At 40.1% G+C, this 17,159-nt stretch overlaps 1 protein-coding gene across 1 annotated transcript in view; it reads left to right on the forward strand.

The window, feature by feature from the left end:
* The window catches only part of IKZF3 (IKAROS family zinc finger 3), a 50,277-nt gene that overhangs the window by 1,913 nt on the left and 31,205 nt on the right, over positions 1-17,159 (forward strand). The window contains exons 2-3 of the mRNA XM_089531196.1: positions 7,446-7,499; positions 8,420-8,533. Of these exons, the coding sequence (XP_089387322.1) occupies positions 7,446-7,499; positions 8,420-8,533 (168 nt within the window). The remainder of the gene's footprint in view (positions 1-7,445; positions 7,500-8,419; positions 8,534-17,159) is intronic.

Here is a 17,159-nt window from a genome sequence, read left to right on the forward strand (position 1 = left end):
ACAGACAGGCCAAAATAAAGCTGCTTTGGGTCACTTTGGAGGTATGCTGTTTAAATGATGCATGTGTCCTAAGAGGCTGGAAGCCACACCAGAGCCATGCTCCAGTCCTAAGGACTGGAGAGCAGCTTTGACGCAGCTTCTGGACTCTTAAAATGTGTGTGTCATTTAAACAGCATACCTCTAAAATGAACCAAAGCAGCTTTATTGTGGCCTATCTGTTCAGGCCCATGGTTAGGGTGGATTCAGTATATCATATACATCACTACATCATCATATTCACCATAGTGATTCACTGCATCATTATGGTTAGAATCGGTGCTACCTATTTTACCTAGAAGTGATAAAGTATCCCTCAAGAGAGTTTACACACTACAAGCACACATACACACACATTGCATCCAATACTGGATTCAAGTAAAATACCATAAGATATATTAAAATACAGTTAATCGGATCACTTAGAAACAGACTGATTTTTAATATATGTTTGTGTATGTGTATGTGTTTGTAAGCACATCAAGGGAAAAAGGGGAAATGCACAGTACACCCCCCCTTTAAATGTCACTTTATTAACAGGCAGTCAGTTTCCTAAAGCTAGATTGAATAAAAAGTCTATATCTGATGGCAAAAGGGCAATAATGGGAGGATGGTAGCCTTAGAGAAGGGACCAGATGTCCTAACTGCAAAGAAGGACAAGGCATCACAAAATGTAAGACATCCAAGAAAAATGTAGGACATGACAAACTAAAAACTAAAAAACATTCATATAAATATACATTCATGCTTAATCATGTTCCAAATGGAGGACATTTTGAGATTCCTCCTAGACAGAAGGCTGAAATGTAAGGCGTGTCCTGGAAAAGGATGGACATCTGGTCACCCTAGTGCAGCCACTAAGAAGGCACTCTCTCATGTCTTCACTAAATATCCCTGTGAAGGTGATGGAACCATGAGAAGAATTTCTTGAAAGATCTAAGACACATCAACAAATTCATATGGAAGAGTTTTCAAATATTTATTTCAGATATTTATTCTTTGGGATTCAGTTTGAGAGAGGAATATGCAGCCCTATTAAATATGTGAAAACTTTTCATTGGACTTGTAGGGAATATAGAATAAACTGTTACTATTACCACTATCACTTTTTTCAGATTGTACATCTGCAGCGGCACATCTTTTCTACTTTATCATAAACATGGATTTAGACACCAGATAGCAACAACACATTTGGTTAATATTTTAAAAACTCCAGAAATGGGAGATTCCTTTTAAAGATGCACAGTTTTGGCTTTTAGTTCTCTGGACAACAGTGGTCAAGCATTACATTTCATTTTTCCCTCTCCTGACTTTGGTTTTTTTCTTTTTCTGAAAGCTTGACAATGAACTCTGACTCTTTGGCATAGATCTGATCTTTAAGGGGGAACAGAGAGAAAGGAACCCCAAGTTACGATTCTTTTGAATTTGTTGCTGTTGCTGTGTACCTTCAAGTAATTTCTTATTCATGGTGACCAAAAGGTGAACTTACCATGTGTTTTCTTTTTAGCAGAATTTGTTCAGTGAAGGTTTGCCATTGCCTTCCTCTGAGTCTGAGAGACTTGCTTATGTCACCCAGCAAATTTTCATGGTCAAACAGGGATTCAGACCCTGGAATCCCTGTGTCCTAGTCCAGCGCTCAAACCTGAACTTCAGAATAGCTGGAGTTTATTCCTCAGGAGTGCCTACATTTCTTCACTACTTTTGCACACTGAATAACTACTTGTAAAAAAAAGGCCCTCATAGGTCTGCATGGCAAAAGTTCATGTTCCTTCTGTTCCCTGCAAAAATGATGTGTGCAGCAAGAGCGATACATTCATAACACTTCCACCTCCTTTGCTAGTATGACTTATGGCAACCCTATGAACTTCATAATGTTTTATTGGATTGAAAAATATATATTCAGATATGGTTAGCCATTACTTTCCTCTGAAATATCCCTCCTTACTGTATACCTAAGAATCTTGGAGTGGCATACAGTATAATCAATGTGTATGTGTGCTGTGTGACTTCAAGTAATTTCTGACTTATGGCGACACTAAGGTGAACCTATCATGGGGTTGTATTAGCAAGATTTGTTCAGGGGAGGTTGGCCATTGCCTTTCCCTGAGGCTGAGAGCATGTGACTTGCCCAAGGTCACCAGTGGGTTTCACATCCAAGCAGGAATCAAACTCTGGTCTCCAGAGTTCCACACTTGTTAGCAGCTGTTGTAGAACAAGAGCCCTTTTAAAAATACCAGTAGTAGCTCGACTCTGTTGAGCAGAAGATTTAATTCAAGTCTGTTCAGGCAATAAATCCATTTTGTGACAAACTGAACTGTGCATTCTTGTCATGATCATTTTAATTGTAGTATCTATGAATGTGGCAGTTATGAAAGTATGAAATCACCCCTTTTCATAAAAATATTTTTTCTTAAGATTACATATTAGCAGGCAGCAATATAAATGTGTTTTAATGATATTTTGTTTGCTTACATTTCTGAAACAAGCTTGTTTGATTTCTGTGCAGGATTTGATAAGCACTCCTGCATATCCCCTACTCATATTTTTATTTCTCATATCTGGAGGTAGCATGTTTTTGAGAGATCAATGACATTTCAGGAATTCTAGGTCAGGTCACACACCTGTACTCTGTGTATGTTCTGTGTTGCCCTTGGACCTCCCAGTTTGAGCTACTCCAGCTTTCCACGGGCTTCTCATTGGACAGGTAATTATAACCCTAGTGCTAACCCTAAAAATTCCACTATCCTCTTTCCATATTTTCATTTTGGCTAGCTCTGTATGCTGTGTTTGTTTGAATTTACCCAAAACCTGGAGTCCTCCCAGTTAGTACTGGTATACATTGGTGGCAACAGTCCAAAAGTTACCCAAGACTCTCACAAAGCTAATTTCTCCAACATTTGAAGTAACACTTACAGTTGTTGGGGACATACACATCCAGTCCAATCCACCTGTTCTTTGGGTTACAAATTAAGTAATCCATATACTCCTCCAGTGGACGTTGTTTACTAGGGACAGTTTCTATTAATAGTTGTGTGTCCTTTTAAATTAGTAAATACCTTCAATACTTCACAGATGAAAACCAGGACATATGTAGCCAAGCAGCACCAGACTGTGGTCAACATAGCAAAAGCTATTAATATGGAAGAACATACAAGCTAAGGGAGGCTGCAGCAGTTTGCTTTTCCCTATAGGGAAAGATAAGATTCTGTCCTCTCCACTCCTCTCTTCCCTGCTGAATTATAGTGTAACCTACTTATGCCCTTTGAATTTGGTTTGCAGCAGATGAAGTAAGCTGAAGACAAAGGAGAGTAGTGTGAGGAGGAGGTAGTGATGAGGATGTTTTAAAAGCAGCTGAAAGATTAATTGGAACTCTCCCTGCCAAAACTGGACAGCATCAGATTATTCAGTGTCAACATTTCATCATTTGAACAACTTTTACATTCCCTGAGTTGATTTTCACCTTCCCTGGTTGGAAACATACAGAAGAGAGTTCAGCAGTGTGTAATTTTGGGAAGTAGGTCCCTGTGAATACTGATTCTTATTATGAAAACAGGTGTCTTATACTGAAGTCTCAATTTTAATGCATAAAATGGTAGAAAATATGTCACCCTGTACCTAGAGAACAACGTTTCTATCTGTGGAATGTTAGAATGTATGGCCGTGATTCCATTTTAACTCATATACAGTAGTTGCATCCTGTGGAAACTTGAGAGTTGTAGTTGAGGGAGGAATATTTAGAATTCCCAGCCAGGGAGTTCTAGTTCTTCATTAAATTACAAACCCTGTTGGCAGTTGAATTGGAATTGTAGCACTGTAATTTTATAGTGTGAAGGGCCCTCAAATGAAGTAATTGAGGTGCAGGAGAAAACAGTTTAGTAGAGCCTACTCAGGGTGGAAGTAGGGTCAGGGCCAAATATTTCTAGCAAGTCAAGAGACAGTCCAGCCTCTTGCTAGGTTGCTGAATCCTTCTCTCTTAGGCTGCATCCACATTGCAGAAATAATCCAGTTTGATGCTACTTCAACTGCCATCATACCTGTCTCCATTCAATTCATTGCATGGGGACAATTGTTGTCTTGTTGCTGTTGGATCCAGAGAAGCAATACTTTGATGTGTGTATGTGTGTGTGTAGTGAGGGGTGTGGTGCTGGTGGTTTGGAAAGGTCTTCTGTTTTCAAAGTTCATATGCTCAAATGTTTCAGGAGGCCCCATATAGTTTCCATAAACCTTGGCGGTGAAGTGCGGGAAGCGGTTAACACTTTCCTGCTGCTCTATGTGAGCTGAGTTTTGCAGTTATGTAACAGCCAGGATGAAGGGTTGGGTTTGGGTTTATTTATGGTATGACTTTTTTTAACAAAAAGACATCAGATTCTCTGATAAACAGATCAAAGGAGGGGAGAAAGGAAGAGACAGAGATAGAAGAGAAAGAAAAAGAGACCATTGTGTCTTCCCAGTCATTTCTTGCCATTAAAAGCTTGATTAATCACCCCAAAACATTTTTCAGTCTTTATTCCTCAGCTACTGATCTGTGATGAGAAAATAAGTAATAAGAGACTAACAGAATATAAAACAGCTCTTCCATTATTACCAATCTTTCCCTGTAATATGCAGCTAGTGTGATCAAATAGGCACCACACAAAAATGACCCAGGGCTTTTCCAGTTTGGTCTGAAAAAGTGTGAGTTCCCAAAATACAGCTCTTTGGTTTTGTAAAGTTTTGCCTGCTGTGATCACATTCACTCATCCCCTTCTCTGGGCAGTATGTTTGTAGTGATTTGTTGAATATGTATTCGGGATTTTTCAAAGGTTTAAAAAAAGTGTTTAAAAGGTTTAAAGAGTTAAAACAAGCAACAACAACAAAAAACAATAACAAAAACCAAGGGCATGATTTCCTATAGGATTGAGGGACAAATCAGGTGTACTACTATCACTGTAAGGTTCTTTGGTATGTTTTAAAAAATGGGAGAGAAGTGGAGAGCTTCCTCCCAGTATGCCTCAGAATCCATCTATCTGTCTGTCTGTTCATCCATTCCTTTATTTATATCCCACGTTTCTCCCAAGCTGGGATGAAAGGCAGTTTACCAAAAGACAGAATACAATAAAACACATATAGTTTAAAAAATACAAAATCAAGATTAAACCCAACAGGCTCAAACATGTGGAGGAATTCCACTGGAGGTGTACAGCAAGCAAATCTATGTGGATAGTTTATGTAAGGGTAGTAACACTGAAGACCAGTGTGGCATAGTGGTTTGAGTGTTGGACTATGACTCTGGAGACCAGGGTTCAATTCCCAGCTCAGCCATGAAATCTCTTGGCCAAGTCAAATGCTCTCAGCCTCAGGAGAAGGCAATGGCAAACCTCTTCTGAACAAATCTTGCCAAGAAAAAGCATGATAGATTTGACATAGGGTCGCCATACGTAGAAATGATTTGAAGGCACACAACAAGTGACACTGAAAAACCTGTTGGTGTGGAATAGTGCCTTTCATGTTGTGCTCCCAACTTTAAGTCCTCCAGATGTTTTGGACTCCAGCTTTCAAAAGCCCTAGACAACATTGCCAATGGCTATTTGACCAATAACCAATTTTTGGAATTAAAGTTGAAAACATCTTGATGACCATAGACTGAGACCCGCTCTTCTAAGGGATTTTGTACTTTCTCATTGGCCAGTTTGTTCATACTACCAGTCTTGCCTTACAATGTGCAGCCACTGGGAAAAGAGTTGAATATGTTCAACTGTGGAGCCTCATATTACATAGCATGATGATGCTATGTAAGCTCAAGGGTAACAGACTGTGCATCTTAAACATGGCTCATAATCCTTTGCAAAGTACAACAGATCCTTGGAAGGCAAGCCAATGTTAAAAGAGTTCCTGGCAGACACAAGATTTGAAAAATTCCACTCTGGAGAAACCTGGTGCTGTCAAACCTTTGCTGTTATTATTAAAACAATGGCTGATACATTCAAAGAAGAGATTATTGGCTTCCTATTATCAGATTTTAGAATTAACAAACTATAAACAACATATTTACTTTCTTGGAATAGCAAGGGTGCCACAAAATCAAATTTTCAAAGTACCATATGTACCAAAGTACCAACATGTAGGTGCTACACTTTTTTTGTGTAGTGCAGAGTGGTTTCTAATTACTTTCAGTAGTTACTTTAAAGGGCATTTGTTCAAGAATTTTTGGAGGGGGAGTTTTATATGCCTTTTTCTTTATCAACCCAAAGAGGATTTTCTCCTTTTAAAAAATTGGAAATCATTGGAAAAATACAAGCACCACAATAAATATCAAGATGAGTTATTTTTTCCAGTGCTGCCATGTATAATGGCAACAACTAACTCAGCAAAGACTTCTAACGTGTTACAGGAGCAAACTGGGTTTAAAAAACAACTTCCCAAACGTTGCCTGTGATGCAACTTAAAAGGTTTGTTCTGTGTGCTAAATACTGTATGAGAAATTATAGGCCTGCACAGACAGTTTAAATTCTTGGTTGAACTGACAAAATTGTGTGAGAGAAAGGCAGGGACCCTTAGACAAGCTGCATATTGTATTAATTGTCACTGCATTACACATCCATGTTTCTGGTTTAAATAGTGGACACAAGAAGCAATCAGGACTAGGACCATTTCATGGGGCATGGAGAGTATCTTCTTTTTAAAACGCTTTAACCCTGTGCCACAGACTCAATGACCCTCACCATCCAAAGCTGCTGTTTCCCCCAGGAAGGAAGCAATAGGACAAAACAGCAGATCTGGGGGAAGAGTGAGTTGATATTGTTGGTACCATGTTCCATGTTCTCCGTTGTGTGTGAATTTGTGAATCACACACATGCATAGCTGGTTGCTTTTTTGTTTAAACAGACAGCTATACGTGTCTGCTGTAATGTACAGTATGGTGGTATGAATTCATGACAAAACAGATGACAATAAAAGACATTATATACTCTTTGTGGAATCCAGTTTTGATTTTTTTAAAATCTGGGTCCTGAAGAGGAGTAAACCATTTCAACCACTGGAAGCCATCTCACAGATGGAGCAGAGGGGAATGGAGTGTAGTGGACACTGAGACAAAATATTTGTAGGACAAAACAGAAAAGCAGATGAGGGAACATTAGGAAAGGATCAAAGCTTTCTATGTGATTTTGATAGATTACTGAAATGTATATTTAGTGTAAATAAAGTCTTCTGGTACTTAAGGGATACATGTATTGCAGCATTTACTTTCACAGACTTGAGCCCACTTCATCTAATGCACAGGGTTTTCCTCAGTTTTCAGGGATATTGACAGGCTATAAAAAGGGGAATGTAAAGAGGAAAATGAAAAACAAAATTGTCTATGACCATTATTTTCAAAATCTCCAGTGGTTGTTGTAGAGACTGAACTGTTTCTTTGTGGCGTATTTCAGATTCACCTGCTGGCATGGACCTAAGCAATTGTCGGGAACAGCCAGAACCTACAGGTAATGTCATGTCCCTCCCATCTCTCCACCATTACAAGATTTTTCTCTGCCCCATAGCCATGAGCTCTTACAGATAGTAGTATCAGTAAAAATCATACATAGAAACTTGATCCAGGATGCCTAATATATGGCATTTATAGAGCATATTTTCTTTCAGGGCACAGGACTGTCGCCTACATGTGAATATTTTAAATAATTTGCTGCTGCTGTTAACAGTCGAACTGTATTTCTAAATCTAGTGTATTGGGTTTGAAACCAAAAGACTAGGATTTAAATAGTAACTCAGGCCCGTTACAGACTGCCCCTTTGGGGCGGCCTGTAGGCGCACCTTTCCCTGCCGGATCGAGGCTTCAGCGTCCAGAGCGGCAGCTGCTGAGGCCCCGATCCGCCGCTTTCCGGGCTGCGGGGAAGCGGCAAAAGGCCCCTTCCCCGCAACCTGGAAAGGGGTGTCCTTGGGGCTTCAAGCCGTTTGGCCCCTTTCTCCTTTGGTCCGCTGGGCACAGCCATCTGAAGGCTGCGCCCAGCGCCCTGCCGCAACCCCAATACGTCACAACCGTGCCGCCTCGTTTGGAGGCGGCGCGATCGTCACGTATCGATGGCGGCGGCCGTGCGGAACGGCTGCCGCCATTTTGTGCGCGCACAGTGCGCACTAGTGTTAGGGCGGTGCGGAAGCACCGCCCCGCCTTAACCCTAGTACGCGCTCCGCGCGTACTTTTAAGCCCGTTTGTAACGGGCCTCAGTTTGCAATTTTTTTTCTGGATGGTTAAGTTCTTTACTCAACTTCAGTTTTCCATAGCTATAAAACGGGAATATAGACAGCACTCCCTTTTTTCAGCGAACAGAAATATTGCAGCTGCCTAAATGATTTCCCATCATAATTAATTGTATATCTATTTATTTATTTTAAAAAATCATTCCAGATATTCAAGATATTCAAGATGATGGCAATTCCAATACATCCCATGACATGGAAAATATGAACAATAGTGAAGATTCAAAGGAATGTCATTTGACAAACGGAAGAGGGAGAGAAGGTAAACTGGAAATTGGATAATTAAAAGCAAATAATTTGGTAGAACAATATGCTGCTACCTTGAGAGATAATATTTTTTATTTAATTAACTGAACCAACAAAACACGTTATTTTTCTTAAAATGCCCTTGATTTAATTGGACACCATTTCAGAAGAGTTATATCTTTCTCCTGTTTCTCTCATCTTCTGAATTCCATCCTGCCATTTCCTTTCTCTACTAATGAAGTGATACCAAAGTGATAGGGAAAGCTTGGAAAGTTACTATTTATTTATTTGTATGTTTTAGAAAAATTAAGTGTGAAATAAAAAAATTGAAAGTGACGCTTTTATAAAGTAATTTGTTGCTTGTTCTAAAGTTTTTTTTAAAGTTTTATTTTATTGTCACTATTCCTTGCAGTGTTTAGAAAATAGCTTGTTCTGTTGCTTGTAACTCTTCTATTAGTTACTGATCAATTTTTTTCAGAGGGGAGACTTCTTAGGTAGGGTTGTCAGGCTGAAAACTGGAGATGGTTTCTCTGCTTCTAATGTTTGTGTCGATGAAGGAATTTCAGCAGGTGCTACTTCTTACCTACTTGCATGAGAAACAACACTATTCCCTCTGACATTCCCTCTTTACACAACCATTAAAGGCATGGAAGCCCTCACTAGTAGTTGGTCTGGAACCTTACACTTCAGATTGATATGGAAATAGCATAGAACTACATAAACCTTCCTGTCAAAATGCCCCTTAAAATGCCCTTTAAAAGTAAAATTTAAAAACAACTAGAAAGCCTTTACTCATTACACCAGTACAGTAACTGCATGCCTTCTCTTTTTTGTGTTACTTTTGCATTGCAACTTCATTAAATCTTTGTTACCCCTACTTGATCACTATATAAATCACCTTGTGATTTCCAAGGTTTGGTGAAAGGGAGGTGGAGAGAGATGTAAGTCAGGGATAAGTCTCACACAGCCATATCCATGTTGTTAGACTGCAAATCCCTACAGCCTTAGCTAATGTAGCCAATGAGGTGAGGAATACTAGGAGTTGCTGCCCAGCACATCATCCATGATTCCCACTTCTAGTTGAGACACAGGCAAAGGAGGCTCAGGAGCTTACTACACATGGCTTTTAAACTGTGATTAGAGCTGGAGAAAAAAGCAACTTTGGTGATGCTTATTGCACAATGATGCCTCTGACTCATAGCTGTTGTGCCCCCCAAGTGCGATTAAGGTGTCCCTTTTCATTGACAGGAAACTCGTCAATGACCTCCCAATTGCACTAGTCCTCAGATGTAAAATGTTGCAGGACTGGCAGTGTCAGTGTCTCTTCTTCTCCCCTGTACCCTCTCCGCCTCACTATTCTCAAGCAGGCGGATTCCTTTTTTTAAAATCTATTTTTCCTTATTATATTTTTCTTTTTTGTACTCTGTGGAAACCATTAGAGTTGCACTTTGCCAGAAAATATGGTAGAGCCTTTCTCTGCAGCACCTCTGGTTGTTGCAAGAATCAGCAATGCATGGCATATGAAACCACTGTGCTGCGAGCTGTTGTATTTGAACCATGAGCTAGGATTTTGGAGGAGAACATTAAGCTCTCTGGAGATGAGAATGAGCACCTGTCAAGTGTGCTGTCAGCTCTGGCAAAATTTTGTAGGATGAAGACAAGACATTGGCTTTGAAATGTAGCCACAAAGACTGTTCATTTTGTAGTCTGAGAGAATCTAATTAACTTGCCTTTGCTATCACTACTCTGAAACCTTGTTGATGCTATTTTACCCTTGTGTAAAATAGTTCTCTGTCTGGTTTTTTAAGAGGGAAAGTAGATTGTTGAGAAATAGGGGCAAAATTAAAAAGACATTGTGTAATGCTGAATACAAAAAGAGGGACAGGGCAGAGATTGCCCTATAACTGAGCAGGATGAAACCGCCTCAGGTGGCAATGGAGCTAGGGTGGCAATGTAGGAGATGAGGAGTGTGGAAAACAGTTTCTCTCTTCTCATGCTGAGTTGCGATTCATTTCATGACACATATGAAGAAACGCCCAGTGAGCTATACTCTTTCTTTTTAATTACCAAATACCAAAATATCATGAGCCTAATCTTCAATGAGGTGGTAAACTTATGAAATCATAGAGTTGGAAATAACCTAAAAGGTCATCTAGTTTAACACCCTGTAGTCCAAGAATAGATAACTAAAGCACCCTTGAGAGAATGTCTTTTTAAAGACTTCCAGTGAAGAGTCTGCCAACTTCCAAGGTGAGCCATTCTATTGTCAAACAGCTCTTAACATCAGGAAATTCTAATGTTCAGCTGGATTCTTTTTTCTTACCATTAGAATCAACTGGTTTATGTCCTAGAGGTCTCTGGAGCAGCAAAAAACAGGCTTGCTCCATTTTATATATGACATCCCTTCAGATATTTAGAGAAGGCTATCATATTCTCTCTGAATTTTCTCTTCTCAAAGCTATGTGTACCTGATTCCTTAAGCCATTCCTCACAGCCCAGACCATTTCATACTGTTGGGGGAGAGGTGGGTAGCATGACTTTCACACAGAAGAATGCCTTCTACTCAGAAGAATAATGTATTTCAGAGGCAAGTTCTAGCCAAGTCTTCTCCTTGCATGGAGAATTTCCCACATGTTTCAAATTACATGTTCTAGAAAATTAGCTCTGGCTTCTTTTATTTTTAATGGAAAAAATATTTTCATATCAAGTGCAACTTTTCTTGCAAGTCCCACCTTCTGAAAGTGCACATCACACCACTTGAAGATGCAAAAGTCTTATTTTTCATCTGATTATTTTAACAGTGAAGAGTTTGAAAATGTAAATAAAAATCTTCCATTGATCACCGTCGGTGCCTGTTAGAAAGGCCAAGCAATGTTTTAACTTTGAAAAATATTTTTTTGCACTATCATTAATTAATCTGGAAATGTTGACTTTATCACCCTTGTAACTGTGGAGTTAGCAGGACAGCAACTGTCTGCACCAAGACAAGAGATAAGAAGCTAAGCTGATAATGAGGGAGGCCATGAACTTCCCCTTTGGGTTGCTCATTATGGTGGCGTAAGCTAAAAAGGAAAACAGCACTGTTTTTGTTTCTCATAAGGTGCTGTCAAGAATGACGTATCCATGTATACCATACATTTCAATTTGTGCATTTTGCAGTGCATGGGCCTCCTCTTGTAGAAGTCTTCAGCTCTGCTACTTATGTGTAGAAGTGTTCCTCTTGTTGCACTTAACTTGATGGTGGGATAGCTTATGTGATTTGTCAGCAAGCAAGGACAGGTTCCTGGCTGCACACTGGAAATGTCACCCTTCCCCAATCATGGTTTTAAACCACCTCAAGGAGCCGTTTTCAATCCTATTGTGCATATGGCATAAAACATTTTCAGATTTATATTTCCACTTGTACAAACCCCATTTCCCCAATCCAAAGTCCCATATACCAACTTTCCTTCCAAAGTGTATCTTGGTTTTCTGACTATTGGCTACAGTTATGAGCCAGAATATCACACCCAGGGTTTAGGAAAAGAGGTTATAGTGTAGCTTCTTTATCACACTCTCTCATCATTCCTAGAGTCCTCACAGATTTTCACTGTCCTCCTGCTAGTGCAGGGTAGGAAACCTGTAGCTTTTATTCTAATTTTAAGCAGTCCTCTAGCAAGAGTGAACTGTCCCTCCCATGGCAGTTGACTGAGTAGGTTGTAAGGAGGAGAAAGAAAAAGCGATGAGAGAGAAACAGGACTTTATTACACAAGGCAGTAAGTTGGAATGAAACCAAGATATCAGAATATTTGCCCAGTACTTATCACACGACATTGTGTCTATGCAGTTGCTGTTTTGCATTTCATTTGTTTCTGCAGTGCACCTTTTCATTGTTGGGGAGAACCCATCAATAGGCTCCTAATGTCACTCCTATTCCATTAGCCTCTTAGTGTGATAGTTCCCTTCAGCAGTAGTGATTCATGGTATTCATATAGCATGAGTGGGGTGATCCTTCTCCTCTCATTCCTTCTTCTTGCAAGCAGGCTAAGGTTGTTTTTACACTGTATTTTTCAGGGTTTTTATTTTTATTTTTGCTGTGATTGTGTAGTAATAGCAGAATAATAATTTTTAAAAATGGAAGGAATGGAGTCAAAACACTATCCTCAAAGGCACACATGCAATGAAAGACATGAAAAGCGGGGTATGGAGAATGAGTAAGGCCAAATTTTAGTTGTTGCGTCAAACCAGGCCAAACTGTAGCTTTATGGTTCTGTTGAAGTTTTCAGTATCTCATTTGTCATCCTAGACTTTATGCTTGCACAGTAAAAGGGACACAATAGAAATGTCTAGGCTTTGGGCTTTGAATTCAGTTGGATTGGTGATGGTGATATTTTGTGGGTGTGAAAAGGAGCAGGTAGAAATCAGGGGCAAGATAGGAGAATTTGGTAAAAGCTCACTCAGGTGCTTGGCTGGGATTCTAGCCACCATCACCTTAGCAGACATGTGGCTGTGCTGGTAAAGGAAGTGCTGTATTTTTAATCAGAATATTACATCTCTCATATCATCCTGCCAGTGGGAAAAGGAACAGGATGGTGGTGGCGGGGAGAGCCTATTGAGCAACTTCAGCAAGTACTTTTCTGCAGAGGTTCACTTAGAAGGGGATTTTATCAAGGATTAAATACACACAAAAAGATGGTGGAATATACATTTACTGTATTGGCACTACCTTCCTTAGATTGTGGTTTCTGATTTGAAACTCACAGTCAGGGCTCTGTATTCTCTGTGTCTTCTTGTTTTTCTTTTAAAAAAAAATCCAACTTCTTTACCAAGGAGATCAACATGTGCTGGGTTGGGTTGTTGTTTTTTTGGTCTACTGTTGTCAATATACATGGTACATTATGAGCAAAGATATACTTCCAGATATAAAAAATATCACTTTTGTGATAGTGTGAAGAGGAGGGAGGTGAGGGAGAGACCAGAAGCTATCATATTTATTATTAATTTTGCACAGGTTTTGTTTGGATATGAAAACTGAACTTGAGGCCTTTAAAAACACAAAACATGAGCTTACAGAGTTCCTTATATTGGTTAATTTAGGCCCGATACAGACTGGCACAAATCGCTGTGCTGGGGCTGATTTTTGGACTCAGTAGGGCTGGGCGTCCATATGCTCCCATCCTACTAGCTGCGCCCGTATGCCATCTTGTAGCGGCCCTACCCACACGGGGCACGTGATGATGATGCATGGGCATCTGCACCCTCAAACAGCCCTCTCTGGTAGCGTCGTCATCAAGGCCCACAAGTGCCATTATGACACGCCTAAAAAGGAGCTGCTCTAGGCGGCTTCTTTTTAGGGAGCGTGTCAGTGCTGTGCGGTGCGGTTGGCGCTGCGCCGACAAGAGGTAAAGACGGGCAGCATGGAGCCACCTGTCTGTACCCCCCCCCCTTAACTCAGTTTTGACTACATTAATGGTTCTCAGCCTTTGGTTCTTCAGATGTTTTGACTATCAAAATCCCTGACTACTGATTGGGGTTTTTGAAAAACCATCTAGAGGCTGAAAGTTAGAGCCACTGGTCTGTTCTGACATTTGCTGGCACTCTTAGGTTTGTTTAGTCCAGTGTCTAACAAGGTTTTTATCTATGTAGTTTGCCTCTTCATGAATGGAGATGTTGACAGCTGAGACTTTGTATAGTAAAAATCTCCAACTGTACTTACTCTGTGAGTAGTAACTCTGAAGATGCCAGCCACAGTTGCAGTTGAAACGTCAGGAATAATTTTTTCCAGAACATGGGTATGGGCATCTGCACACTCAAATAGCATTCGCTGGAAGTGTCATCATCAAGGCGCACAAGTGCCATTATGGCACGCCTAAAAAGGAGCTGCTCTAGGTGGCTTCTTTTTGGGAGCGTGTCGGTGCTGTGCAGTGCGGTGCGGATGCCAACCGCGAAACCCTTCATCTTCACTTGGAAAATTGTCAGCAGGCCAGATGATCTAGGGTCTGGAAGGTCTGGAAACAATCAAAGTATTTTGTAGAGCCAATGTGGTGGTCTGGTTTGGGTATTGGACTAGGACACTGAAGACTAGAGTTCAAATCCCTGCTCAGCCATGGAAATGAATGACTTGAAGGCACACCACAAGTATTTTGTTCTTCATTCTGAATTGACATTGCTTTGGGTAATATACCTTCTCCAGTGGAGGCACAAGTTTGTGTTTCAAAAATTCCTGTTCATGCCCTCTCCTGATCTGCTTAGCTAATTTATTATTTGTTTCCTAAGGGTCCCCCCCCCTCCAAAGGTGAACTAAACTGTCAGCAAGCATTCATGCTTGTTAGGGAATTCAGTAAGTTTTGTTCTTATTTTTAGTATGTGAAATTTCCACCAGGTGCTCTGTTTGGGTTCATTGAGGCATTGCCAGTCAGCACACACACATAAACACACACACATGCCACAGTTGGAGGAAGCCCAACCAGGTGTCACCCCCTCCTCACCCCTACACCCCTAGTGATGCCACTGTTTCCAATACTTCCAATCAAACTTTTAGTAGTCAAAAGGGCATGAAAAATCCATTTCCACAGACACTTCATTTGTTTCCAAGATATAGGTAAATAATCGAAAAGAACGTGCACATCTTTAAATATTAAAGTATTCCAGCAACTTCTGTTTTAGATAAAAAGACACTGTGGTGGCCAATATACCCAAAACATCCCTTTCTGCTGCGTGAAGATTTAACTGAAGACTTCTATATTGTTACTTTAACCATTAGTTAACCAGAACTGGGCATTTCAATTCCATGTTCCATTCCTGTTGTAAACCTATTGTGTCATATTAATTGATTCATAACAGAAATTTATATACATACATACCGTAGTTTAGAAACTTGGTCAACCTCAATTAATGTCTCTAATATTAAGGGAACCTCAGAAGCAGGACTACAGGGACAAATCTGCTTTCTAGAAAATGTTTCACTTGCAAATACTGCCATTTTGCTGACAGAGATAACTTAAACTTCTCTTGCAGTGGTGAGAAGGGCAGGAATTCATCATCCCCACCAAGTATTTGATTAAATAACAGTCTCTTTATCTGCCCATCCCTTCCATAGAAACATGCTATATTTGTGTAGTGCAAAAAGATCCCTAGATACTGTGTAATGGAGATGAGCTCCAGACCTAATTTCCAGTCAATAGTTGTGGTAGCTCTTATTTAAAATAGCTCTTTCTTTCTTTCTTTCTTTCTTTCTTTCTTTCTTTCTTTCTTTGTAGACTATGTATACAATATTCACATAGGAATAAGAACTACTCAGAAGAGACTTGAAGGTGCTTTTAGTGTCATGTGTGGATATACCCTAAAAATCCTGTTAGGCTAGAATCAGTTCTTAATCCACTTCTGCCTGTCTGCAGTTTGGTTTCTAATTTGTAATATCTATATATAGATTGTTGTCATTTGGGCTTTTACTGCTCAAGACTCCTAAAACTAATTAGCTGCTGTCAAAACATTGTTAGGCCATTTAGGCATGCTCACTTTTTTTAATTGGGTAGTTAGGAAATGGTGGCATACAAATGAAGTTACTATATATACCGAATATGTATGGAGGGGGAACCCATCTGGTTGGCTGAACATCTGCAAGGATGAGGTCTCTTTATCTCTGAATTGTTCTAGTAAATCAGATATGACATTAACTCATCACATTATGATGATTAAATTCCTTTGTTATCTAGATGGCTTTATGCATCCTTGTTTTTATTCTTTTCTTTAATGTCACATGTGCTGACTTTTCTGCAACTGTGAACCCATATCATTTGCAAACTTTGCAATCCAGTGAGATATGAGGGCAAGATAAAGCTTCTTTATGCATGAGTGCAAAAGGCCTGGAAAGAACAAACAGAGGGGAACTGTTCTTTATTGCAGGAAACGCATTGCCTGAGTGCTTTGTGAGCTCTCTTTGCAAGTTCCAGGATAGTTACTGTTTGTAACATGCTGTCAAGATGATGGTCATTGCTTGTATGTCAAAGGTGAGGTACATGTAGCCCTCTGGATTAGTGCATCTGAAGCTACCAGATGTGGAGGACAGTTGAATTTTCCTTCCTAGGGTGCCTATTTGTGTCTATTGGCTAAGTTGTTTCTTTCTTTCTTGAAAACTTGACAGGTACCTGAAGCCAGTGGCTCAGAACCAGCACCAGTTCATAGATCACCACATAGAGCCTTGCCACACTGCAGAAATAAAACAGTTTGAAACCACTTTAACTGTCATGGCTCCATCCTATGCAATCCTGGGATCTATAGTTTGGTGAGTTATTCAGCCTGGCCTGTCAGAGGGCTTTGGTGCCTCACCAAACTACAAATTGTATGGTAGCATCATAGCAGTTAAAGTGGTGTCCAACTGTTTTACTTCTGTAGTACACAGTAGCACTGCTCTAGACGTTGTTAGCCTCTAACACCTATCCTTGTCCCCTGGCATAGCTAGGGGACAAGGATAATGACCATCGTTCCCCCCCCCCCTTTTTTTTTTTTTTTTTTGCTGTAAACTAAGCATATTTTCAATAGTTATGTCTTCTGATCCAGCTAACTGCGTAAACAGACAGCACACCCTTCAACTATCTAGCTTTGGCAGAGATAGTCCCAATTAATTCTCTACTGTCCCACCTTTTCAGTGGCATTTGCAGTGT

Source organism: Sceloporus occidentalis, unplaced genomic scaffold (assembly GCF_023333645.1).
Source record: "Sceloporus occidentalis isolate IW3139 unplaced genomic scaffold, rSceOcc1.0.p SCAF_7, whole genome shotgun sequence".
Classification (NCBI taxonomy): Eukaryota; Metazoa; Chordata; class Lepidosauria; order Squamata; family Phrynosomatidae; genus Sceloporus; species Sceloporus occidentalis.